The following is a 25451-nucleotide window of genomic DNA, read 5'->3' on the forward strand; positions in this document are numbered from 1 at the left end:
GTAAACAGCGATGGATATAATCCCCATAAACCACAGCTCTTTAAGGTCCTTGGTAATTCCTAGGTGGGGCCCAGACGTCTGGGCCCCACCAGGCAGATGCTCTCCTGGGCTGCCCTGTCCTAAGTGGCCGGACGGCCTGGGCTGTGCAGGAGCAGAGCAGGGCTGGGGTCCTGGTGGCCCAGCTTGACGCCGGGGCTTGGGCCAGCTCCTGGCCTCTGGGACACGCACTCCGTCTGCCTGCTGAGGGTGTTGTGAGGGCGAGTGGAGCAGGGGCTGTATAGCGCCGAGAGCTCCGCCCACAGACCTCCGCCTCCGCAGCCGACAGGCTGTCAGCACGCGGCCCATCAGACCGGCGCCGGAAAGGCTCATGGACAGGGTTGCGGGCCCAGGTGTCCCAGCGGCGAGTGCATAGGCCCAACAGGAAAGCTGGTGACACTGGAGGTCACAGGTGACAGTTTTCAGGCTGGAGAGGTGCACACCGCCTCCCCGGAGCTGTGGGGCACGGGGGTGCAGACTGGGTGGCACCTGCCTGGCAGCGAGGTGGGCACACCATCTGTACCTGCAAACTGAGCACTGACCCTCTCCTCCCTCCCTGCCCTGGTTTCTGTTCCCGCCAGCTCCGTGGGAAGGTGGTCCTGCCCTCTCGGGAAGATGTCCTATGGATCCATCACCGGCAGCAGCGGACTGGGGAGCCGTGGCCCTTTCGGGGGACCCTCGAGGCAAGGCTATCAGCCCCTAGGTAATGACAGTGGCTGGCTACGTGGGTGGGGTGGAGGGGGGACAGCGTGGGCAGGGCTCCATCGTGTTGTGTTGTATTGGTGGCCATAAATGGGTTCTGTCCCTTCGGTGGTACTGCCTGTGACCAGGGGTGACGCCGGGCTGGGGCAGGGCTGAGGTGTTGGTTTTTCTCTGTGTCCCTCCACAGCACCCGCTGAGACCGCAGCTCTTGAACCTGCTTGGTGGAACTGTGTGTCTGCCTTATTCGGTGCTGGTTCTGCTCTCGAGTCACCGGTGTGCTGGCTCCCAGGGCGAGCAGGTCACGGGACACAGCCACTCCCTGTTTCCCTCCTCTGCGCGTTTGGTGACGTACGTGCCCCATGGTGCCTGCACCTGGTCCGTGTGCGAGGTCGTCGTGGTGGCCTGTGTGGGCCTCCTACAGGGCGGTGCTGGGGCCTGTGGGCCCTGCAGCCTGGTGGTGCTGGCGGGACTTGTGCCCAGCACACCCTTCCGGGGTCGCACGTGCCCTCTGCTCCCACCCTGTCAGCACCACACGGCAGCCTGTGGGCGCAGCACGGTCTTTTCCGGTTCAGTCTTGCATTTCTCTGGAAACTAATGGTACAGGCCACTTTTTCCTGTTTACCAGGCATTTGGGTCTCTCCAGTTAACTCCGATGTTCTCTTGAGTTTGTCCTGTTCTTAGTGAATTGCAGGGTGTCCTGTGTGTCCGGGCAGGGGGAGCGGCTCGCTCGGCGGGAGGGCGCCTGCGGGCCGGAGCCTCCATGTGACGCGCTCCGTGGCAGGCCCTGCCGCTGTGGCTCACGGTTCTCAGCCTGGTTCAGTGAGTTCTGTCACAGACGGCAGCGACGTCACTTTACTTTCCTCTAGAGCTGACGCACTTTCCTGTTTCAGTCCCCCAGTCAGTGGGTGTCCCTGAGAGAGGGGCCCCTTTGCCTCCGACCAGAACCCCACCCTCACACCCCGCCCGTCTGCACCCAGGGTCCCGTTGTGTCGCCGCTGCACCCACAGGTCCCAGTCATTGCTCTGTGCCTTGCAAGTCGCTCTCTAGATTTTTTTTTTTTTACCTCCAAGTGTATTTGTGAAGGAACCAGGTCCCCGAGGAGTGTGATGGATCCCGTCTGCTGACTAAGCCCTGCTTTGCTGCAGACTCTGTAGCGTGGTCCTTGCAGAATCGAGTTCCGCTGTGTACATGATGGCATCCTTTGTGGGTGAGGACGTTCCCCTCTGCTTTTCTCCGTCATTTCTCGTTCCTTCTTCCTGCTGAGTGGGAGCGGTGATTATGCTCTGTGAGTGTTCTGTGTGGGAGGAGTTTTGCTTACCAGTCAGTTTCTCTAGTTGTAAAAAGGATCAGGCTGTTTCCTCTTGGGTCCGTTTTGTTACATCGTGTTGTCCAGGACACTTGTCTGTTCATGTCGTTGTTCATGGTGTGGGAACCGGATCGTGCAGAGTAGCTTCCAGCCGTGGTGTCACGTGGGGCAGTGGCCGCGTGTGGTGGGGGGAACAGCCCGGGCCGTGGCACTCAGGTTCCAAGCCGCTTGTTGGCTCTGATCTGACCACCCGAAGGGGCCGCGCTCGCTGGGGGCCGGGAGGGGGTGCGGCCGGTGTTACGGACTTCGTCACCTTCTACTTATGTTCTCATATCACTTATCATATGCCCCTCTTTTCCTGTTTTACAATCGACATGGACAGAGATGTGGCGTTCGTATTTCTCCAGAGAACTGAGTTTTGGCACTCGATCCCCCCGTTATGTGTTGGTTTTAAAATTTGATTTCTGCTCACTTTTCTATTTCTGCCCCTTTCTTTGCATTGAACCGTTTATTTTCCTGACTCCTGAGTTGCATGTTTACCTCATTCATATTGAACTTTTATTTTATCCTAATGAAAGTATTTAAAGTTATTAAAAGATCACTGTTCTAGTTGAACGTCAAACATTTAAAAACGTACGTAGCCCGGCCAGTGTGGCTCAGTGGGTTGAGCATCGTCCCATGGATTGGGGGTCCTGGTTTGTTTCCGGGTTGGGGCGCATGCCTGGGGTTGTAGGCTCGATCCCTGGTGGGGGGCATGCATGAGGCAGCTGATTGATGTTTCTCATATCGATGTTTCTAACTCTCTCTCCCTTTTTCTCTCTTTAAAAATAAATAAATAAATAAATGAATAAAACATGTAGTATTCTTATTGGTAAGTTGCAAATATTTTGTTATTTTCATTATGATTTTTTGTTGTCGTTAATTCTCACCCGAGGATATTTTTCCATTGATTTTTTTTTTAAGGCAGAGTGGAAGGGAGGAAGGGGGATCGTCATGATTTCTGGACCCAGGACTCATTTAGGAGGGTATTGATGGTCTCTAAACCGTTTTCCAGATGGTCTCTGCCTTCACGACGTTTTCTCAGAAAAGGTTTGCGTTGTTCCAGTGCAGGCACAGTCCTGGGGACGCCGGGAGGCTGGTGTGGGTCTGGTCCCCGTGCTCTCTGGGAGTGACCGGTGGCTCCCGGGAGGCTGGTGTGGGTCTGGTTCCCCTCGCTCTCTGGGAGTGACCGGTGGCTCCCGGGAGGCTGGTGTGGGTCTGGTCCCCGTGCTCTCTGGGAGTGACCGGTGGCTCCCGGGAGGCTGGTGTGTCTGGTTCCCGCGCTCTCTGGGAGTGACCGGTGGCTCCCGGGAGGCTGGTGTGGGTCTGGTCCCCGCGCTCTCTGGGAGTGACCGGTGGCTCCCGGGAGGCTGGTGTGGGTCTGGTTCCCGCGCTCTCTGGGAGTGACCGGTGACTCCCGGGAGGCTGGTGTGGGTCTGGTTCCCCTCGCTCTCTGGGAGTGACCGGGTGGCTCCTGGGAGGCTGGTGTGGGTCTGGTTCCCGCGCTCTCTGGGAGTGACCGGGTGGCTCCTGGGAGGCTGGTGTGGGTCTGGTTCCCGTGCTCTCTGGGAGTGACCGGTGGCTCCTGGGAGGCTGGTGTGGGTCTGGTCCCCGTGCTCTCTGGGAGTGACCGGTGGCTCCCGGGAGGCTGGTGTGGGTCTGGTTCCCCTCGCTCTCTGGGAGTGACCGGTGGCTCCCGGGAGGCTGGTGTGGGTCTGGTTCCCCTCGCTCTCTGGGAGTGACCGGTGGCTCCCGGGAGGCTGGTGTGGGTCTGGTTCCCGTGCTCTCTGGGAGTGACCGGTGGCTCCTGGGAGGCTGGTGTGGGTCTGGTTCCCCTCGCTCTCTGGGAGTGACCGGTGGCTCCTGGGAGGCTGGTGTGGGTCTGGTTCCCGTGCTCTCTGGGAGTGACCGGTGGCTCCTGGGAGGCTGGTGTGGGTCTGGTTCCCGTGCTCTCTGGGAGTGACCGGTGGCTCCTGGGAGGCTGGTGTGGGTCTGGTTCCCCTCGCTCTCTGGGAGTGACCGGTGGCTCCTGGGAGGCTGGTGTGGGTCTGGTTCCCGTGCTCTCTGGGAGTGACCGGTGGCTCCTGGGAGGCTGGTGTGGGTCTGGTTCCCGTGCTCTCTGGGAGTGACCGGTGGCTCCTGGGAGGCTGGTGTGGGTCTGGTTCCCGTGCTCTCTGGGAGTGACCGGTGGCTCCCGGGAGGCTGGTGTGGGTCTGGTTCCCCTCGCTCTCTGGGAGTGACCGGTGGCTCCCGGGAGGCTGGTGTGGGTCTGGTTCCCGTGCTCTCTGGGAGTGACCGGTGGCTCCTGGGAGGCTGGTGTGGGTCTGGTTCCCCTCGCTCTCTGGGAGTGACCGGTGGCTCCTGGGAGGCTGGTGTGGGTCTGGTTCCCGTGCTCTCTGGGAGTGACCGGTGGCTCCTGGGAGGCTGGTGTGGGTCTGGTTCCCGCGCTCTCTGGGAGTGACCGGTGGCTCCTGGGAGGCTGGTGTGGGTCTGGTTCCCGTGCTCTCTGGGAGTGACCGGGTGGCTCCCGGGAGGCTGGTGTGGGTCTGGTTCCCGTGCTCTCTGGGAGTGACCGGTGGCTCCTGGGAGGCTGGTGTGGGTCTGGTTCCCGTGCTCTCTGGAGTGACCGGTGGCTCCTGGAGGCTGGTGTGGGTCTGGTTCCCGCGCTCTCTGGGAGTGACCGGTGGCTCCTGGGAGGCTGGTGTGGGTCTGGTTCCCGCGCTCTCTGGGAGTGACCGGTGGCTCCTGGGAGGCTGGTGTGGGTCTGGTTCCCGTGCTCTCTGGGAGTGACCGGTGGCTCCTGGAGGCTGGTGTGGGTCTGGTTCCCGCGCTCTCTGGGAGTGACCGGTGGCTCCCGGGAGGCTGGTGTGGGTCTGGTTCCCGTGCTCTCTGGGAGTGACCGGTGGCTCCCGGGAGGCTGGTGTGGGTCTGGTTCCCGTGCTCTCTGGGAGTGACCGGTGGCTCCCGGGAGGCTGGTGTGGGTCTGGTTCCCCTCGCTCTCTGGGAGTGACCGGTGACTCCCGGGAGGCTGGTGTGGGTCTGGTTCCCCTCGCTCTCTGGGAGTGACCGGTGGCTCCCGGGAGGCTGGTGTGGGTCTGGTTCCCGCGCTCTCTGGGAGTGACCGGGTGGCTCCCGGGAGGCTGGTGTGGGTCTGGTTCCCGTGCTCTCTGGGAGTGACTGGTGGCTCCTGGGAGGCTGGTGTGGGTCTGGTTCCCGTGCTCTCTGGGAGTGACCGGGTGGCTCCTGGGAGGCTGGTGTGGGTCTGGTTCCCGTGCTCTCTGGGAGTGACCGGTGGCTCCCGGGAGGCTGGTGTGGGTCTGGTTCCCGCGCTCTCTGGGAGTGACCGGTGGCTCCTGGGAGGCTGGTGTGGGTCTGGTTCCCCGTGCTCTCTGGGAGTGACCGGTGGCTCCTGGGAGGCTGGTGTGGGTCTGGTTCCCCGTGCTCTCTGGGAGTGACCGGTGGCTCCTGGGAGGCTGGTGTGGGTCTGGTTCCCGTGCTCTCTGGGAGTGACCGGTGGCTCCTGGGAGGCTGGTGTGGGTCTGGTTCCCGTGCTCTCTGGGAGTGACTGGTGGCTCCTGGGAGGCTGGTGTGGGTCTGGTTCCCGTGCTCTCTGGGAGTGACCGGTGGCTCCCGGGAGGCTGGTGTGGGTCTGGTTCCCGTGCTCTCTGGGAGTGACTGGTGGCTCCTGGGAGGCTGGTGTGGGTCTGGTTCCCGTGCTCTCTGGGAGTGACCGGTGGCTCCTGGGAGGCTGGTGTGGGTCTGGTTCCCGTGCTCTCTGGGAGTGACCGGTGGCTCCCGGGAGGCTGGTGTGGGTCTGGTTCCCCGTGCTCTCTGGGAGTGACCGGGTGGCTCCTGGGAGGCTGGTGTGGGTCTGGTTCCCCTCGCTCTCTGGGAGTGACCGGGTGGCTCCTACGAGGCAGGCCCAGGAGACGGGCCGGAGGGACCCTCACGGTGCAGGAGCAGCTGCTGACACCCTGTGCCGGCTGTGCGCCAGACCCGGTGGGGTGCCTGCGCCCCTGGAGATCATGCACAGCTGAGGGCAGGCGCCTCCTGGTGACCCTCAGCGCAGAACAACACAAGGACGACAGAGAGACAGCGGACAGGCTGTGGACGCACAAAGAGCTCAGACGTGGAGGGAAGCCTCCAAGCTCACAGAGATGGGTCACAGCAAGGGGTCAGGAACGGGAGGTCTCGTGGGCCGAGAAGTCAGAAGCTGCGCGGCTGCCCCCGGGCCCAGCCCCGCTCTCCCTGGACTGAGGAGTCGTCAGGATGCGATGTGGCAACGTGATTTACGAGAGAGAACTCAGAAATGGTGTCAGCACCCGCCGGGGCAGCGGAGTGAGTCACCGTGTGACGGGAGGTGATGCAGTCATCAGGTCCGCTGTGGAGGAACGCTGGGCGACCTCTGCACCTTGCGCCTGGTGGCCAGTCTTCTCACCACGCAGCGTCCGCCCCTGTGTGGACAGCACGCTGTGGCTGCACGCCGTCTCCACCGGTCTCATGGTTGCACTGAAGGGTGGGCCTGTACTTGTGCGTGTTATTCTGTTAACCCAGACAGGCAGTAATGGTCTCGGGGCAACTTCCCCCAAAGCTCAAAGGTCGTGTGATTCCAGAGAGCGGATCTGATGGGCCTCTCCCTTCCACAGGTGTCTGGGGACCGTGTGAGGGACCAGGGGAGGCTGGCAGGGCTGGGGTTTCCAATGACCCGATGCTGGTGTGGTCACTAGGCAGCAAGTGGGCTGCCAGCCTGGCCTGTGGCTCCCTGACCCTTAGGAGAGGCTCTTGGAGCCCTGAGCAGATGGTGACCCTGTGACTGGGTACTGCCCAGCAGAATCTCTTCATTGTAATTCTCACATGAGGATTTGTTTATTGACGAGAGAGAGGGTGGGGTGGGGTAGGGAGGAGAGAAACATCACTCGGTTGCCTCCATATGTGTCCTGACTAGTGGTGCACCCGCAATCTAGGTATATGCCCTGCTTGGGAACCGAACCCGCTACCTTTGGTGTATGGGACGACACTGCAGCCATGGAGCCATCAATGGGGGCAGGGCCTCCTTTCTGTGCACCACCCTCCGGGCATCAGTCACGTGGTGGTTCCAGCTGGAGTGTCTGCCTGCAGGGGGCCTGGGGTGGAGGCCCTTCCCGAAGGCTCCCTACCAAGCCCTTCAGAAAGAGGGGAACCAGCAGGCCCCGCCCTCTTGGGAGGTGGGCCCTTTCCCAAGGCTGAAGGTCGGACACACAGACCTGCAGGGATGCTACTTTGGGGGGTGTTTGCAGGGCCCAAGGTGCCGCTGTCCTGCACGGGGCCTTGCTCCACCAGGGGTGCCCTGAGCCAGGCTGTGGGCAGGCTGGACGTAACTGTGACTATCCCTTGTCCATAGAGTGCGCTAAATGTTGGGCGGAGTATGGAATCCGCCATTCCCCCTGTCCGTCGCCAGAGAGCAACCCGCAGGACCCCTGTGTGGGCCAAGACGGGCAAGGTGATCTGGGGCTGGAGGGCAGGCGTAGGGGCCCGAGGGCCAGGAGCGAGGTACTTCCACTGGGATACTGGGTCTGGGGTCCCGGGGAAGGCCAGCGGGGTGCCGAGCAGTGAGGAGGGAGGGCCGGGTGGGAGCTGCGGCAGGGGCCCCGTCTGTCTACATCAGCCCCTCGTCATCCCTTCCCTACGGATAGCCAGTGTTGGGGTGGGCAGGACCAGTGCCGGGAGGGCTGTCACCCCACTGTCAGGGCCAGCTGGGCTCCGGGCCTGAGCCCCAGTCCTTGGACCTGCTCACGTGGCCCCGTCACCCGAGAGCCTGGGTTCTCCTTGCGGGTGGGCTGCTGAGGAGTCGGGTCCTTGGAGCATGCTTGGGGGGGTGGGCGTCTGTGAGCAGGCCAGCACCGCCTGTCTGCTCTCCTGCTCTGAGGCTGGGGCTCAAGCAGATGGGTAGGAAGGCAGGTGGCAGCAGTTCCCCTGGGGGTTCTCGGCCTGGGTGTCGAGTGTCCTTGGTGAGGGCCATCCCCTGACAAGCAGTGTCTTGGGGGCAGCCTTGGCCCTGGCCCCAGGGACGGCCGCCTCGCCTGCCAGGCTCCCCTGCCCCTGACAATGGCTGTGGGACACGGGCAGGCCGGGGGAGCCCTGCTTGGAGATGGCCACTGTGGCTTGGGAGTGAAGTGTCTTGCAGGATGGCAGCCAGCCAGGCACCGCCAGCTAGTGCTTGGACCCAGGCCTCTGGACGCCCAGCAGGGAGGGGTGGTGGCTGTGGCCAGGCGTGAGCAGCACCCTGGAGCTGCCACCCTGCCCTCATGCCCGGGCCTTAAACACCTGCCTTTGGTGCCTTTCCAGGGCCAGGGGCCGTCCCTGAAGGCCAAGGGACGCCAGAGCCCACCTTGCTGCCCACTGCTGGCCTGAGGAGGGGCTCGCCTGCTGGGGCCCATGGCCGGATGGGGGCCCAGCACCTCCCGGGCCAAGAAGACGAAGCCCAGCTTCTGCCCAAGGAGACGAGGAGCTGGTGGCCCCGGTCAGTGAGCACCACCAGCTGCTGTGCGGCTCTGGGCTGCTGAAGGCCGAGCCCACGCGCAGGTGCCACGTGTGGGGCTCATCCTGCAGGCCGTGGACGCCCTAGGCTACTGCCGCCGCGACCTCCTGGACCTCAAGCTCAAGTGGCGGGACCTGTGTGCTCTTGTGCGGTGCAGACTGGGCGACCTGCGCAGGGTGGCGCCCGGCTCAGGCTCTGGCAGACCCCAGGCCCTGGCCCTCACCCCCGTGGAGCAGGAGGTGGCCAAGACCTTCTCCTGCCAGGCCCTGCCCTCCGGGGGCTTTGGCCTGCAGCCACCCAGAGGTGAGTTCCTGCCCCAGCTAAACAGCAGGCGGAGGGCAGAGACCCGGCTCCTGAGCTAGGTCCCTGCAGGCTTCTCCTCCTGCACAGGACCCCTGCCCTCTCCCCTTCACATGGCCTTCACATTGTTCCTGTGGGCTCATTCTCTGCTGCTAACCCTGTGCTAGCCTGTTCGTCCGTCCGTCCGCCCATCCGTCCGTCCGTCCATCCACCCACCCATCCACCCACCCGTGCACCCAGCCACTTCACCGATACTGACTTCCTCCTCTGCTCTGCCTTGGTCCGTCCCTCACCCAGTGCAGAGCGAGAGCTGGCTGGACAGATGGCACGGCTCCCCCAGGTCACCTCGTCCTACCATAGGGCCAGGACTGCAGCTAAGAAACAGTTTCTTCTGCTGTGTGACACAGTTTTCAGAATGGTGCCGACCCTCCCGTCATCCCGTCCTCCCTGATGTGTGTCTGTCCTGCCCACTCTGTCCTCCTGTCCTGTGCTGTCCTGTCCATTCAGTAAAGTGCTCCTGCAGACTTTCTGAACTCTCACGACCTGGGTGTGAGACCTGTGGGCTGCAGCGCTGGCCCGTGGCTGGTGCGACGCGCTCGGCCCGGCAGAGGGGCCTGCACAGCCAGGGGCGCTGGAGGGGGCTCACGGCTGTGCAGACGTCCTCTCCCCGCGGCCTGTGAAGGCGAGCCTCTCCCTGCGATCTGTGGTGGACTCCGGTTCCCCAGGTCACCGGGCTCGAGGGATGGTCGTAATGTGGTCCTGTGTGGGCACTGTGGTCAGTGGGTGCTGTTCAGCAGCGGGTCCTTCCCCACTCAACTGCCCTCGTGCCTCTGTCCACACCCAGGGGCTGTCTCTGGGCTGTCTGTTCCGAGGGAGCATGTCAGACGGGGTTGTGCTGCCCGCCAGTGCCCGGCAGGGTTCAGCAACCCTCTGAGCCTGGCGTTCTCGCCACAGCTCTGTGAACGCGAGGCCGCTGCCGGGACTGACCATTCCACCGAAGGTGTGGGATGTGCACGCTGCGCTGGCGAGCGCTGTAGGCTCGGTGGTGGGCTCCTCCCCCTCCCGAGATGGCACACCTGTGTCTCCTCTGTCCTGCTGGCCGTCAGTCTGACCAGAATTCGGTTGGCTTCACTGGTGTGTCGGGCGGCCGGACGGCTCCCTTCCTTTCCGCTCCGCGCACGCTGATTTCTGCGCCTGTCCTTCCACCTGCTGTGGGCGTGGCTGCTCTTCTCAGGTCCTCACTTAGACCTGTCTTCTCTAAAAACACGTTTTTGTTGATTTTAGAGAGGAAGGGAGAGGGAGAGCGAAACATTGATTGGCTGCCTCCTGCACACCCCCTAGTGGGATGGAGCCCGAAGCCTGGGTGTGTGACCTGACGGGGACTCGAACCAGAGACTTTTTGGAGCTCGGGACGATGCCCAGCCCTCTGAGCACAGCAGCCAGGGCGAGACCTCTGCTCTGTGCTCATTGCCGTACATTCCCTGGTGCGTGTTCACACAAACACACCCGTGTGCGCTGCCGCTGCTGTCAGACGGCTTTTCTTGTGGGTTCTGCTCGGTTATTTATAAGTATGCTGTTTAATTTGCAAATAATTTTATTTCTGGATAGCTTTCTTTCTTTTTTTTTTAAATTTTATTTTTAATCCTCACCCGAGGATATTTTTTTATTGCTTTTTCAGAGTAGGGGGTGGGGAGACACATTGATGTGAGAGACACATCGATTGGTTGCCTCCCGCCTGGCCCTGACCAGGGCCGGGGCTTGAACCTGCTACCCAGGTGCCTGCCCTTGCTGGGCATCGAGTCCGTGCCTCTCTGGCCCTCAGACTGACGCTCTAGCTGTGGAGCCAGACTGACCAGGGTTCTCTCTGGAGAGCTTTCTGTTACTGGTCTTAGCTGGAGTCTGGTGGTCAGAAGATGTCTCCTGTGTGGTCCCAGGTGTCGTTCGCACGGGGAGATGCGCCCTACACCTGACGGGCCGCGTCACCCCGGTGCGTTCCTGTTGCCGGGAGGAGTGTCCCGGGAGTGCTGTCAGAGTCCTCGGGTCCTCGCCGACATCCTGTCGGCTTGTTCTTTGGCCTCTGAGCGAGGCCGACAGCTGAGGTGACTGGGTCTGTCTGGTCCTCCTTCGGCTCTGGGTCTGCTTCAGGCTGGGCCATGAGGGCTGTTTAGGGCAGTTTGTCTTCCTGACCCACTGACCCTTGACCACTGTGAGAACGTCCTGCGCTCTCCATCTGATGTTGGTGTGGCCGCTTTCCTGTGGTTGCTGCTGTCCTGATGGAGTTCCCAGCCCTTCGCTCGTAAGCACTTTCTGATTTTATTTTTCTTAATCCACACCGAGCATATTCTTCTATTTATCTTCAGATAGAGTGGGAGGGAAGGAGAGAGAGGCAGAGAGGGGGGAGAGTGGGAGAGAGAAACATCCACACGAGAGGCTGCCTCCCGACTGGTTGCCTCCTGCATGAGACCCTGACCAGGGCCAGGGATGAACCGCAACCGAGGTACGTGCCCTTGACCAGAATCGAACCAGTGACTCATTGGTCCGCGGCCGACGCTCTAACCGCTGGGCCAAAGCATCCAGGGCAGCACTCTCCGATTTTATACGTAAAGTGGGCTCCTGTACTTGCTGTGTGACGGAGTTTGCTTTCGGTCACATCCGACCCTCTCTGCTCAGGATTGAAAGGGTGCAGCCGCGCCGCCCACCAGGACTTTGGGTGACAGTGGGCCGGCCTGGAACCTGCACGCCGTGTGGCTGCCACTCGCCACACGTGGGCAGGACCAGTGACGCGTGTTTACTGTAAAGACCAGTATGTTTAAGTGTAAATCTCCCACCTTGACCTTTGCTGTCTCTTTCCCTTTGTTCTCTTTCTCTTTCTCTCTCCTCCTAACGAATGCTGTTGACTGTTTCATTCACCTCTGCCGCCGGCTTCCGAGCTGCGCCCGTCTGTGCTGCTCTTTACCGGTGGCCTTACGGTTTGCGACGCGTACCTTTAGCTCCTCCAGCCGACCTGCAAACACAGGGTCGTCTCCCACGCGGCGTGCAGACCTTGCGGCGCCTGTGGCTCCGTCCTCCTCCCACCCCGTGGTTCTCCTGCGCTCGCGCTGCTCTCGGAATCGATCGTGTCCCCGTGTGTCAGAAACGAGACAGGGTCTTTCCGCGGCCTCCGCGCTCACCGTCGGGCTCTCCAGTCCCTCCTGTAGACCCACGTCTCCGTCACGGCTTCTCCCCACCCCACGGACTTTCTAAACACGCCCTGCAGTGCAAGTCTGGTTGGGACAGATGCTCGCAGCTTTTGTGTCTGGAGTAAATCTTAATTTTGCCTCTATTTTTCCACTGGGCGTAGAATTCTGGCTGACAGTTTCCGCTGTCTCTCAGCACTTTATAAAGATGTCGCCGCACCGTCTTTTGCTTTTCTGGCCTCTGATGGAGGGACGGAGCCCTTCTTACACCTGGCTCTTCTGCGTAGTGATGTGCGGTTTTCTCCGGGCCCCTTTACAGTTTCTTTCTTTATTAAAAAATGTTTTTATTTTTTTTTAGAGAGAGAGGAAGAATGAGACAGAAAATCAGTGTGAGAGAGACATCAGTTGGCCGCCTCCTGCACCACCCCTACTGGGGATCAAGCCAGCAACCTGGGTGTGTGCCCTGACTGGGAATCGAACCCGGACCTCCCAGTCCATGAGATGTTGCTCAATCCACTGAGCCACACTGGCCGGGCATCGGGCACCTTCTAACTGCTGTAAATGCTCTTCTTCTTGAGCTCTGTCATCTCTGTCACTTCTGGGTCCGGTTTTCTGTTGACGGATTTTTCTCGCGGTTAGGGCCCCGTTTCCCTGCTTTCCATATATCCAGTGAGTTCTAGTTGTCAAAGGCATATCACTTGTGTGGGATTTGATGGCGTTCCTTTGAAGAGAAGTGGACTTTATTCCAGGGTAGTTAAGTTACTTGTAGGTCACTTTGATGTTTTAAGGCTTGTTTGGAAAATCTTTTAGGGCACCAGAGTAGCCTGACCCAACATAGCTTTGCTTGGAAGACATGACCTTTCGCTGTGGTCACTGCTTACTGGGTGTACCTGGTAGCCTGTGCCCTGTCCAGGCACAGAGATGACCCTCATCCTGAGGCCCCGCCCAGCCCCAGGGACACGGTAGGCTCCTGCTGTTTGTTCTGGGCATCACAGGAATCAGCCCCTACAGCGTGTGCCCCTGGTCTGGCTGCTTCCCTGGGCGCCAGGGTGCTGAGAGGCCCCGTGTCCTCTGTCGCTTCCCCTGTGGCTCTGTTGCGGGAAGGGCCCTGTGCCTGTCGTCTGTCCATGGGCAGCAGCCCCCTCTCAGGTTCTGAGAACGAACCTGACGTCTCATTCAAGCTTCCTGTGGGCGTGTGTGTGTTTCTCCGTGTAAGCACCCGGGTGGCGTTGCTGGGCCACGGTGGGCAGCAGGTGTTACACTCACCTGGCCGCGTGAGCGTCTCCGTCCTCGTCAGGATTTGGCGGTGTCCACACGACGTCTGGCACGGTGTTTGGACGGAGACAGACGCACACAATGTGAACGAGCCGTTTAGCCCCGGGGTGCGGTCCAGGCCTCGGTGCGCTCACAGTGCCGGGCGGTTGTCGCTTTCTGATTCTGAACCTTGTGTCACCCCCATGCGCTCCCGGCCCCGCGACCTGGTCTGCTCTCTGCCCTGCGACGGCCTCTGGGTCTGGACGCTCCGTGTGGGTGTCTGGCTCCCGCTGGCAGGCGGTCCGAGGCTGGGCGGGTTGGCGCGGCGTCGGTGTCGGCTCCTGTTCGTGTCTGAGGGACCTTCCGTGGTCGGCACAGACTGCCCCTCACCGCCGCTGAGGGACGTGGGTTCCCGCTCCGTGGGGGTGGGCAGCATGTGCAGGCTCCGTGGGGACCTGGGTTCTTGTTCTCTCGCGCGGGCCTGGCAGTGGGGTTGCGGGAGGACGGTGCTTCTCCGTTTGCTTCTCTCCTGCGGCTCTGAGTGCTGCCTGGCAGGTGGGCTCCGTCTCCGTCCCCCGCTCTGCCCTGCTGCGGGGCGGACCAGGAAGGGGCCACTTTGGCCCCCCACTCTGGGCTGCCCGGCGCTTGGTGGTGCTGGCTCTGCAGACATGGTGAGCGTCCTCCCCCCGTCCTCTTGCAGCCACCCAGGTGGACCCGAGTGACCTGCAGGAGCTGGTGCAGGAGACGTCGGCCAGCATCTTCCGCATCAACTCCAATGGTGAGTCTGTGCCCCGTCCCGCCCTGGCCTGGCTGACCTGGGCCGCCGAGTGTACGTTTCGGGCTCGAGGTGACAGAGGCTGCCTGTGGCCTTCCCCCTACTAGACCTCCCTGCAGTCCAGGCTCAGGTGTCTCAGGATGGGAGGGCAGGCAGGTCAGCGTGTCCCTGACCCTCCAACCCCCTTCCCCAGACTAAGGGCAGGGCCCCTGGAGGAGGCAGGCGGGAGCCCGGAAGCCCACGTGGGCCTGGACCTGCCCCAGCACAGCTGGGGAGAGGCGCCTGCCGAGGCCTCTGCTGCAGGTGTGACCAACCGAGCGTGAGGCCCCTGGCACGGCCCAGCCCTGGGGTCCTGGCAGGGACACCGTCATGTGGATGGGCTCCCGGCCTGCCGCTGCCGGGAGTGGGGCCTGCACCCTGGAGCCTGGCATCACCCGGCAGAGGGACTTCTGCTCCTTACGCTTGTCCCCTTCTCTGCAGTGACCTCCTTGGAGCAGAGCCTCCGTGCCCTGGGGACAGCGAGTGACACACAGGAGCTGCGGGACAGCCTGTGAGTGCGCTGGCGTGCAAGGCACATGGGTGTGCACGCTGTCCTCTGCCCACTGGCATAGCAGCCTGGTAGCCGCCAACCCCACCCCCACCTGAGGGCCAGTGGGGCTCACAGGGGCTCACAGGGGCACTGTGCCCCCATACGGAAGCCCAGGCGTGCCTGCTGTGCTGCACGCGTGCACACACACACACACACACACGCACGGGTGTGCACTCACATGGCCAGCCATGCGTCCACATGCACAGTTTTTGCCCCAACATCTGTTCCCAGTGTGTCTGCCACAGACCAGAGCTCTCCAGTGGAGTCCAACACTGTGGGCACACCTGTGGCCACAGGCGTGAGCCAGGTGAGCCGTTTGCACAGTGGCTCCAGCTAGTGGATGCCCAGAGGCTGAGCCGAGCCGGGCTTTGTGGTTTGACTGCCCCTGAGGGGTTCCCACTGGGCATTCCTTTCGAGTCCCCAGAGGCCTGTCCTGAGTTGGGCCAGTGGGCAGCAGGTCAGGCTCCACTGCTGACGGGCTCCTTGGGGCTGGGCTCCTGGGGGAGAAAGATCTGCAGGAAGCCAGCCTCGCCAGCTGGCGTGGGGCGGGGCAGCTCTCTGTCCAGGCCACCCGTGGCCTGGTGTGGCTGGGTGGGTGCACTGAAGGGGAGCCAGAGGCTGTGTCTAAGCCCCGTTCCCTTGGTGACCCCTTGCTGGGGACCCTGAGCTGCTCATGTACCTTCTCGGAGCCGGGGCAGGGGCTGGTGGGCTCGTGGGCCAGACGCTCCGAAGGGCATGAGCTGCCGCCGAGACCGTCCGTCCCTTCCTGGCGTCGACATCCGTTGGAGAGGTGTGGGCCCCTTTCCCAGGCAGCCCCCCTTCCTCAGCCTGACCAGCCCAGAGGAGGCTCCAGGCGCCGCTGGTTCCCCTGAGGCCGTGGGCAGAGCTGAGCCTGCTGCTCGGCATGGAGGTGCAGTGAGCACTGTGCTGGGACATGAGGACCTTCCCGGTCTCGTGCCACGGTCACCCAGGCTGCCTCCCGTCCCCTGCCCCACCTGCTCTGGAGACCACGGGTGTCCCTGCTTGGAGGAGACCCTGCAGCGCAGGGCGAGGGGCTCCGTTGGACTCACCCTTGCGCTCTTCCTCCCCTGGCCGTGGCTGTGGACGAACGGAGGTTGGTGGCCCCCAGCTGTCCTGAGGGTGATAAGCATTGATGGCCAGTCCCATGGGCAGGAGCCCCAGGGGACCAGCGCCTGCCTTGCCAACTGCCCTGCCTGTGTCCGTGCAGGCACCTGGCCGCCTCCCCAGCAGGAGCCTGGCGTTTGGGAACTGTGCTGGGTGCCGGGCTGCACCTCTGAGGCCTGGGCCGGTCCTGCATGGGTTTAACTTTTCCTGCCCTGCTGGTTCTAGATGCTTCGAATTAGCGACTCGGGCAGCACTGTGCCCATCGGTTCCCGTGGGGCTCAGCCCCACCCTTAGCTCCATGCATCCTGCCAGTGGCCTGCCAGGCGGGCGGGTCATGCTGCTCCCATTTTACAGATGAGGACACTGAGGCTCCAGCCAGCTTCCGTGGCCCCTCGGTGGATTTGGGCACATCTGCCTGGTAGCGCGTTGGTGTGGCTCGAGGTGAATGTGTGGCTGGTGGCCAGCAGTTTCCCACACTGTGTTCGCCAGCTTTTCTGTTCTGCCAGGGAGGGCGCGGGGCAGTGCCACCTGTCCCTTCCCTTCCTGCGGGAGGCCGGCTGGGCCTTCAGGCTTCCTACCCCAGGGAGGGCGCAGGGCAGTGCCACCTTGTCCCTTCCCTTCCTGCGGGAGGCCGGCTGGGCCTTCAGGCTTCCTACCCCAGGGAGGGCGCGGGGCAGTGCCACCTGTCCCTTCCCTTCCTGTGGGAGGCCGGCTGGGCCTTCAGGCTTCCTACCCCAGGGAGGGCGCGGGGCAGTGCCACCTGTCCCTTCCCTTCCTGCGGGAGGCCGGCTGGGCCTTCAGGCTTCCTACCCCAGGGAGGGCGCGGGGCAGTGCCACCTGTCCCTTCCCTTCCTGCGGGAGGCCGGCTGGGCCCGCAGGCTTCCTACCCCAGGGAGGGCGCGGGGCAGTGCCACCTGTCCCTTCCCTTCCTGCGGGAGGCCGGCTGGGCCCGCAAGCTTCCTACCCCAGGGAGGGCGCGGGGCAGTGCCACCTGTCCCTTCCCTTCCTGCGGGAGGCCGGCTGGGCCCGCAGGCTTCCTACCCCAGGGAGGGCGCGGGGCAGTGCCACCTGTCCCTTCCTTCCTGCGGGAGGCCGGCTGGGCCCGCATGCTTCCTACCCCAGGGAGGGCGCGGGGCAGTGCCACCTGTCCCTTCCCTTCCTGCGGGAGGCCGGCTGGGCCTTCAGGCTTCCTACCCCAGGGTGAGCGCAGGGCAGTGCCACCTTGTCCCTTCCCTTCCTGCGGGAGGCCGGCTGGGCCTTCAGGCTTCCTACCCCAGGGAGGGCGCAGGGCAGTGCCACCTGTCCCTTCCCTTCCTGCGGGAGGCCGGCTGGGCCCGCAGGCTTCCTACCCCAGGGAGGGCGCAGGGCAGTGCCACCTTGTCCCTTCCCTTCCTGCGGGAGGCCGGCTGGGCCCGCAGGCTTCCTACCCCAGGGAGGGCGCAGGGGAGTGCCACCTTGTCCCTTCCCTTCCTGCGGGAGGCCGGCTGGGCCCGCAGGCTTCCTACCCCAGGGAGGGCGCAGGGCAGTGCCACCTTGTCCCTTCCCTTCCTGCGGGAGGCCGGCTGGGCCCGCAGGCTTCCTACCCCAGGGTGGGCGCAGGGCAGTGCCACCTTGTCCCTTCCCTTCCTGCGGGAGGCCGGCTGGGCCTTCAGGCTTCCTACCCCAGGGAGGGCGCAGGGCAGTGCCACCTTGTCCCTTCCCTTCCTGCGGGAGGCCGGCTGGGCCCGCAGGCTTCCTACCCCAGGGAGGGCGCAGGGCAGTGCCACCTTGTCCCCTCCCTTCCTGCGGGAGGCCGGCTGGGCCTTCAGGCTTCCTACCCCAGGGAGGGCGCAGGGCAGTGCCACCTTGTCCCTTCCCTTCCTGCGGGAGGCCGGCTGGGCCCGCAGGCTTCCTACCCCAGGGAGGGCGCAGGGCAGTGCCACCTTGTCCCTTCCCTTCCTGCGGGAGGCCGGCTGGGCCCGCAGGCTTCCTACCCCAGGGAGGGCGCAGGGCAGTGCCACCTTGTCCCTTCCCTTCCTGCGGGAGGCCGGCTGGGCCTTCAGGCTTCCTACCCCAGGGTGAGCGCAGGGCAGTGCCACCTTGTCCCTTCCCTTCCTGCGGGAGGCCGGCTGGGCCTTCAGGCTTCCTACCCCAGGGAGGGCGCAGGGCAGTGCCACCTTGTCCCTTCCCTTCCTGCGGGAGGCCGGCTGGGCCCGCAGGCTTCCTACCCCAGGGAGGGCGCAGGGCAGTGCCACCTTGTCCCTTCCCTTCCCTTCCTGCGGGAGGCCGGCTGGGCCTTCAGGCTTCCTACCCCAGGGAGGGCGCAGGGCAGTGCCACCTTGTCCCTTCCCTTCCTGCGGGAGGCCGGCTGGGCCTTCAGGCTTCCTACCCCAGGGAGGGCGCAGGGGAGTGCCACCTTGTCCCTTCCCTTCCTGCGAGAGGCCGGCTGGGCCTTCAGGCTTCCTACCCCAGGGAGGGCGCAGGGGAGTGCCACCTGTCCCTTCCCTTCCTGCGGGAGGCCAGCTGGGCCTTCAGGCTTCCTACCCCAGGGTGGGCGCAGGGGAGTGCCACCTGTCCCTTCCCTTCCTGCGGGAGGCCGGCTGGGCCCTCAGGCTTCCTACCCCAGGGAGGGCGCAGGGCAGTGCCACCTTGTCCCTTCCCTTCCTGCGGGAGGCCGGCTGGGCCCTCAGGCTTCCTACCCCAGGGAGGGCGCGGGGCAGTGCCACCTTGTCCCTTCCCTTCCTGCGGGAGGCCGGCGGGGCCTTCAGGCTTCCTACCCCAGGGAGGGCGCAGGGCAGTGCCACCTTGTCCCTTCCCTTCCTGCAGGAGGCTGGCTGGGCCTTCAGGCTTCCTACCCCAGGGAGGGCACAGGGCAGTGCCACCTTGTCCCTTCCCTTCCTGCGGGAGGCCGGCTGGGCCTTCAGGCTTCCTACCCCAGGGAGGGCGCAGGGCAGTGCCACCTTGTCCCTTCCCTTCCTGCGGGAGGCCGGCTGGGCCTTCAGGCTTCCTACCCCAGGGAGGGCGCAGGGCAGTGCCACCTTGTCCCTTCCCTTCCTGCAGGAGGCTGGCTGGGCCTTCAGGCTTCCTACCCCAGGGAGGGCGCAGGGGAGTGCCACCTGTCCCTTCCCTTCCTGCGGGAGGCCGGCTGGGCCTTCAGGCTTCCTACCCCAGGGAGGGCGCAGGGCAGTGCCACCTTGTCCCTTCCCTTCCTGCGGGAGGCCGGCTGGGCCCTCAGGCTTCCTACCCCAGGGAGGGCGCGGGGCAGTGCCACCTTGTCCCTTCCCTTCCTGCGGGAGGCCGGCTGGGCCTTCAGGCTTCCTACCCCAGGGAGGGCGCAGGGCAGTGCCACCTTGTCCCTTCCCTTCCTGCAGGAGGCTGGCTGGGCCTTCAGGCTTCCTACCCCAGGGAGGGCACAGGGCAGTGCCACCTTGTCCCTTCCCTTCCTGCGGGAGGCCGGCTGGGCCTTCAGGCTTCCTACCCCAGGGAGGGCGCGGGGCAGTGCCACCTTGTCCCTTCCCTTCCTGCGGGAGGCCGGCTGGGCCTTCAGGCTTCCTACCCCAGGGAGGGCACAGGGGAGTGCCACCTGTCCCTTCCCTTCCTGCGGGAGGCCGGCTGGGCCTTCAGGCTTCCTACCCCAGGGAGGGCACAGGGCAGTGCCACCTTGTCCCTTCCCTTCTTGCGGGAGGCCGGCTGGGCCTTCAGGCTTCCTACCCCAGGGAGGGCACAGGGGAGTGCCACCTTGTCCCTTCCCTTCCTGCGGGAGGCCGGCTGGGCCCGCAGGCTTCCTACCCCAGGGAGGGCGCAGGGCAGGGCCACCTGTCCCTTCCCTTCCTGCGGGAGGCCGGCTGGGCCCGCAGGCTTCCTACCCCAGGGAGGGCGCGGGGCAGTGCCACCTTGTCCCTTCCCTTCCTGCGGGAGGCCGGCTGGGCCCGCAGGCTTCCTACCCCAGGGAGGGCGCAGGGCAGGGCCACCTGTCCCTTCCCTTCCTGCGGGAGGCCGGCTGGGCCCGCAGGCTTCCTACCCCAGGGAGGGCGCGGGGCAGTGCCACCTTGTCCCTTCCCTTCCTGCGGGAGGCCGGCTGGGCCCGCAGGCTTCCTACCCCAGGGAGGGCGCGGGGCAGTGCCACCTGTCCCTTCCCTTCCTGCGGGAGGCCGGCTGGGCCTTCAGGCTTCCTACCCCAGGGAGGGCGCAGGGCAGTGCCACCTTGTCCCTTCCCTTCCTGCGGGAGGCCGGCTGGGTCCGCAGAAGCGGGCTCAGATCTTGGGCAAGGACAGCCCTTCACGCTGAGTAATTCAGCTTCGTGAGGACCTGAGGGTTGTCTTCTTCATGCGGCAGGTGTGGGCTCTGTCATTTCTGCCCCCTGCCAGGGGACCTGCCCGGCCCCCAGCACAAGCTCCCAGATGGGCCCGTGTTGCTGGGTTGGTGATCTCACCCACTTGTCTGGGTCCTGGCGCTGGCCAGAGTGCTGCTGGCCGGTCTCCGGAGCTGAATGAAGGGGTGCGTCCAGGAGTCCTGGCAGGAAGTTGGCCTGTGGGCAGGGCCTGTGTCCTCAGCACTGTCCCTGTGCTGCTGGCAGCCCTGCTCCGAGTCCGAAGGGCTCAGCGCCCAGAGCGAGGCAGTGATGCTGGATCCGGGCCTGGGGGGGCCTGGACGGTGCCCAGCCCACAGGGGCCCCCGTTAGCCTGCAAGAGTGACAGACGGGCCAGCCTCTTTCGGGCTGATGGAGAAGGTGCCCTGGGCTGGGCCTGCAGGCTTCCCTCCCCACGCTCTGGGAGGTCCCAGCCCTTCCAGCAGGTGTGGGCCGACCTGCAGGGTGGGGTGCCGGCCCACTGCACCTCCCAGTACTCTTGAGCCCAGCGGTGGTCAGACCCCCACCGAGCCAGATGCGGGGGTAGGGAGGTGCCCTCGGCCTTGGGGAGCCGCGGCAGCTCCCATTCGGGCTGAGGTCTGTGCTGGCCTGGCCTCAGTGGCCGTGTCCTGCATGTTTCTGTGCTGGGGGACCGCTCCTGCCTCCTTTTCTGGGGGATCTCTTGCTGTTGCCATGGAAATAGCATCGGAGCTGAGAGAGGCACTTCCTGGCACGCTCTGAAGGGCAAATACCCAAGCAGGGGTGGACTCACTACACTTCCAAGCTCCACCTGCTCTCCCACAGGTGGGCCCTAGCTTGGCCTCCCCCACCCCAGGCTGGAGAGGCCCTCCCCGTCCTGCCCCCCTCCCCCTCCTGCCCCCTCCCCCTCCTGCCCTCCCCTCTCTCCTGCCCTCCCCCTCCTGCCCCCTCCCCCTCCTGCCCCCTCCCCTTCCTGCCCTCCCCTCCCCCTCCCCTCCCCTCCCTCCTGCCCCCTCCCCCTCCTGCCCTCCCCTCTCTCCTGCCCTCCCCATCCTGCCCCCCTCCCCCTCCTGCCCCCTCCCCCTCCTGCCCCCTCCCTCTCCTGCCCCCCTCCTCTTCCTGCCCTCCCCTCCCCCTGCCCTCCCCTCCCTCCTGCCCCCTCCCCCTGCTGCCCCCCCTCCTGCCCTCTGTCCTCGCCCTTCCTCTCCCGCTCTCACCCTTGCTTCCTGTTGGCTGTCAGCGCTTAGTGTTGCCTGGTTGGGAAGAGCCCTTAGGAGGCCTGTGTGGCCCTGGATCCTGGCACAGATTTGGGGCCCAGGGGAGTTTGGGGGAGCAAGCACACTGCTGCTGTCGGTAGGGTCTCCTAAGGAGCAGGGAGGGCCCGAGGTGTGCCTGGGGCCTGACTGGGTGAGCTCTCCTCTCTGGCCTGCTCTGCTGCTGGGACCAGGGCCAGAGCTTCAGGTGGGGGTCAGTGTAGGGCCCAGACCATAAGAGGCTGAGCAGAAGCCACTCAGCAGGTGGGGGGAGGACCAGGCAGGACACACTCTGAGGTCAAGCATGGAGGCTTCAGGGAGGAGGTGACAGTGTTGCAGGACTCGGGCAAAGCTGCGGGCTCATACCTGAGGGACATCTACTTTGTCAGCTGTGTGTGTCGCATGTGGGGTCCTGCAGGGAGTGGGGTGGGCACCGGCTGCAGCTTGCAGGGTCAGGAGGGTTTCCTGGTATCTGCTGGGGCCAAAGCCAGGCCAGGGCCCTTTGCCCGGTTTCTGCGTCCACAGGAGACCTGAGGGCACGGTTTGCCCCTGGAGTCACCCCATCCAGGGTAGTGGTCAGCTGTAAGTAGGCGAGGTCACATGGAGTCAGAAACTGTGCAGCTGGGAGGGACCCTGGGCCCCGCCTCTTGTGTTCCTGGGTCTCACCTAAGACCTGCGGGGCCAGCCCCGTGGGCCCCGGTTCCTTCTGAGGTTCCCACTCCAGGTTCCTGAGGAGTCCTGACCCCCAGGGGGCCTGAGGGGGCCTCGTCAGCGGGCCGGGGTGGGGTGCAGGCACTGACCCAGCAGGCCGAGGCTGTCCGCAGGGCCTGTGGTGGCCACGGTGGGGTGGTGGCGGGCTGGTGTGTGCGAGGGGGCCTCGTCGGCGGGCCGGGGTGGGGTGATGGCGGGCTGGTGTGCGCGCGGCTCCCCGACCTGGACTCACCGTGTCCTTCTCTCCTCTCCTCACCCCACCCTCTGCATCTGGCTTCTCTGATTCCGTCCGCCTGTCCCTCTGGGCCTGACTGGCTCTCTGTCCTCCTCCGTCCCTCGGCCACTCTTCCTTCCGTCTGTTTCCTCGTCTTCTCTCTGCCTCTTGCCTTCCTGCTGCCTCCTGCCCTCTCGGTGTTGCCTCCTTCCTGCTGCTCCTCCCCGGCTCCCCACCTGGGTCCCGCTCCCACCCCACCCCGCCCGCCGCAGGCACGAGGTTCAGCAGGAGACCAACCGCACGGTGGCCGCCAGCACCGGCGCTGTGCAGCAGATGTCCGAGCTGCTGCGCGGCTGCTCCCGGGTGCGTTCCTGGAGGCCTCGGGGGGGGGGGGCATGGGCAGGGCTGCGTGTGCCCAGCACTCAGGCCGCCTGGGCCCCGTGGTGCCAGTGTCAGGGCCTCAGCTGGACGCGGAGCAGCGCTGCAGCCACATGGGGACTGGTAAGCCCCACGTGCCCAGGGCCTTGGGGAGTGTCCACTGGAAGCTGGTCCCACTGAGACGTGACTGGTTGGCACACTGTGGCTCTTCCTCACCGTGGGCTTGCACAGCCGTGTGTGGTGGTGGAGGGGTGAGGAGCCAAGATCAGGTTGGAGCTACACAGAAGCTCCCAGGCTGGGGTGGGCTCAGTCTGTGACTTGAGACACAGGGTCTGGGAAATGGCCACACCTCCCGGGGGTGACAGGAGCTGCCAGGCCGGGGACTGGAAGCTCCTGTGTGTATTTTGGTCCCAGGGTACTGAGACCAGCGTAGCTTTGAGCTGGTGCTGTGGTGAGAGATGAGGGCTGGCGTACCCAGTGGCCTGGTGGTGCTAACTGACCAGAGCGGGCATTGCCAGGCTGCAGGGCTGGCTGGTCCATCCCACGTTTGGCAGTGTCTGGAGTACCCGCTCTGTGCCAGGCATCACCCTGGGCGCCGAGGTGCAGGGCGAACAGGCTGGACGAGGACGGCTCCAGCAGGAGGCTGGCGACCACGTGCAAGGGCTGAGCTTGGGGTGGCAGAGGGTGTGGCTGTGGCTGCGCCCTGACCGGTGATGAGACGCGGCCCTGAGTATCAGGCGTGTGGGCCCTGCAGTGGCATTAGAACTTGGGGCTGGGGTCTCCTGAGCTGCCAGACGAGGGCCGCCACAGCCCTGTGGGGTGTTTGGGGGCCAGGCAGGTGCACTGTGTCAGCAGCGCTGGCTCCGTGGTCTGTGCTGGTTGTGGGGTTGGGTGGTGCTGTGGCCTCCGTGGTGCTGGCTGTGCCGGGGCCTGTGCTGGCGTTTGGGGGTGGAGGTGATGGCGCTGGAGTGATGATGTGGATGGTGGAGGTGTGGTAATGGCAGTGAGGCTGGGGATGGAGGGAGAAGGGGGTGTGGTGCAGGGCTGCCCGGAGGGCACAGGAGTGTGGGCACCTGGGCCTGCGGGGACGCAGGGCTGCAGGGCCGGCCGGGCCTTGGCACCTGTTTATTACCTGCTCTCTGCAGCACGAGCATCTTCAGCTGGACCGCCTGACAGCTCAGCTCTCCGGTGCCATTCAGAGCTATGGGGTGGTGCAGCAGGTGAGGCGCTGCTGGTCGGGGTATTGGCTGGGTGGGTGGGCTGGTATGGCCCCTTGCCCCACACTGCCCCCCAGCAGTGGAAGGGCCAGCCAGTGGGCGTTGACAGTCACAGGAATCAGCTGGCGTGACTGCAGGGTGTGTGCAGGGAAGGATAGGGCCCTTCTGGTGCTGCCCAAGGGACGTCCGCTCTACAGCCTGCCAGGAGGTGGGAGGCCAGGGTCACCCCTTCTGTTGGGGGAGGGGAATAGGCCCAGGGAGTTAGGTGTTGGGGCGAGGTTGTCTCGAAGGTTGTCGGCAGAGCCCAGCCATGCGCCTTGTTTTCCTGCGACCCTGAGGGCTGCCCTCCCCGGGGGCAGGTGGGCTCTGCTGTCAGTTACCATCCAGTCTGACCTTTGTCCTCTCCTCCTGCCTCTCCTGTTCTTCCCATGTCCCTCTTGTGTTATTTCCCACAGAAAATTGCGGAAAAGTCCCGAGCTCTGCTTCCCACAGCGCAGAGGGGCGGCAGACAGCAGGTGGGTGCTGGGGACTCGCCGAGGGCCGTGGGCCGTGGGACAGCGCAGGGTCCACCTGGTGCTCCAGGGAGGAGGGCTGAGGGCAGGGCCTCAGTCTGAGGGGTCTGCCTGGGCAAATGGCCTTCTAAAAAGTTGGCATTTGACCTTCGGCCTCTGGCTGGGCTTGGCACAGGGTACTCGCTGGCCGTCCCACTTGCTGAGCGTGGTTGACTTGTGCCTGCCCAGCCTCCCGAGAGCAGACCCTGATGGGCAGCCTGGGGAGGGTGTGAAGGTGGGGAAGAGGGATGGAAGGAGACGGTGGGTGAGGAGGTGGTGGAGGATGTTCCAGAACTGTCCAGATGCTGCATGTCGGACTGAAGCAGCTCTACGGTAAGTCGGGTACATCTGTCCTGCTTCTTAAAAACCACCCCACGGCACATGATCAAGGTTTAATAAGAAAAGCAAAATGAAATCTTAACACCGACGAAAGCCCGAGAAGGAAGTCACATCATTCACAAGGAGCAGGAAGGCACATCTGACCTCCTGGGAGAAGCAGTGGAGCCGAGACAGTGGAAAGACACCTTGCGGCCTCTGGAAGGAGGTGACTCAGTCCATGGCACGCCGACCTCCATTCACACGGGGGAAGGAGCCTGGCTATGGAGAAACAGGCAGGTGAACTTGAACTGTTAAAGTCAACACACCCTAAAGGAGTGCAGAGGCCACGCACAGAGCGTTCGCACAGTGCGCACCTGGAGGACTGCAGCCGTAATATGTAAAGGCCGCTCACGAATCAATGAGAAAAGGCAGCTTGGTTCAAACCTCAGAAAGCCTTAGGCAGGCCCGCGGCAGGAGGGGCGTGTGCTCAGCACACAGCACTGGGGGGGCAGCGTGAACCCACACCTCTCGCCCACCCCAATGACGAAGACACGGGAAAGCACCCCGTGGGCCAGGAGGGGCGCCTGGAAATCTCACGCACTGTCGATAGGAGAGGAAGGGGTGCCCCGAACACTGAAACACCGACTTGGGTTCCACTGCTCCTTCCCTAAGGCGGCAGAACCC

The 25451-nt window shown here is 64.3% G+C and overlaps 1 protein-coding gene across 1 annotated transcript in view; it reads left to right on the forward strand.

Annotated features, from left to right (window-relative positions):
- The window catches only part of TSNARE1 (t-SNARE domain containing 1), a 75208-nt gene that overhangs the window by 10442 nt on the left and 39315 nt on the right, over window positions 1-25451 (forward strand). Inside the window, 10 exon segments of the mRNA XM_036281307.1 lie at window positions 618-739; window positions 8408-8507; window positions 8509-8562; window positions 8564-8658; window positions 8661-8903; window positions 14031-14108; window positions 14586-14655; window positions 22576-22666; window positions 23827-23901; window positions 24354-24413. Coding sequence (XP_036137200.1) covers window positions 652-739; window positions 8408-8507; window positions 8509-8562; window positions 8564-8658; window positions 8661-8903; window positions 14031-14108; window positions 14586-14655; window positions 22576-22666; window positions 23827-23901; window positions 24354-24413 — 954 coding nt within the window. The 5' untranslated portion in view covers window positions 618-651.

The sequence above is a fragment of the Molossus molossus genome, unplaced genomic scaffold (genome assembly GCF_014108415.1).
Source record: "Molossus molossus isolate mMolMol1 unplaced genomic scaffold, mMolMol1.p scaffold_m16_p_33, whole genome shotgun sequence".
Taxonomy (NCBI): Eukaryota; Metazoa; Chordata; class Mammalia; order Chiroptera; family Molossidae; genus Molossus; species Molossus molossus.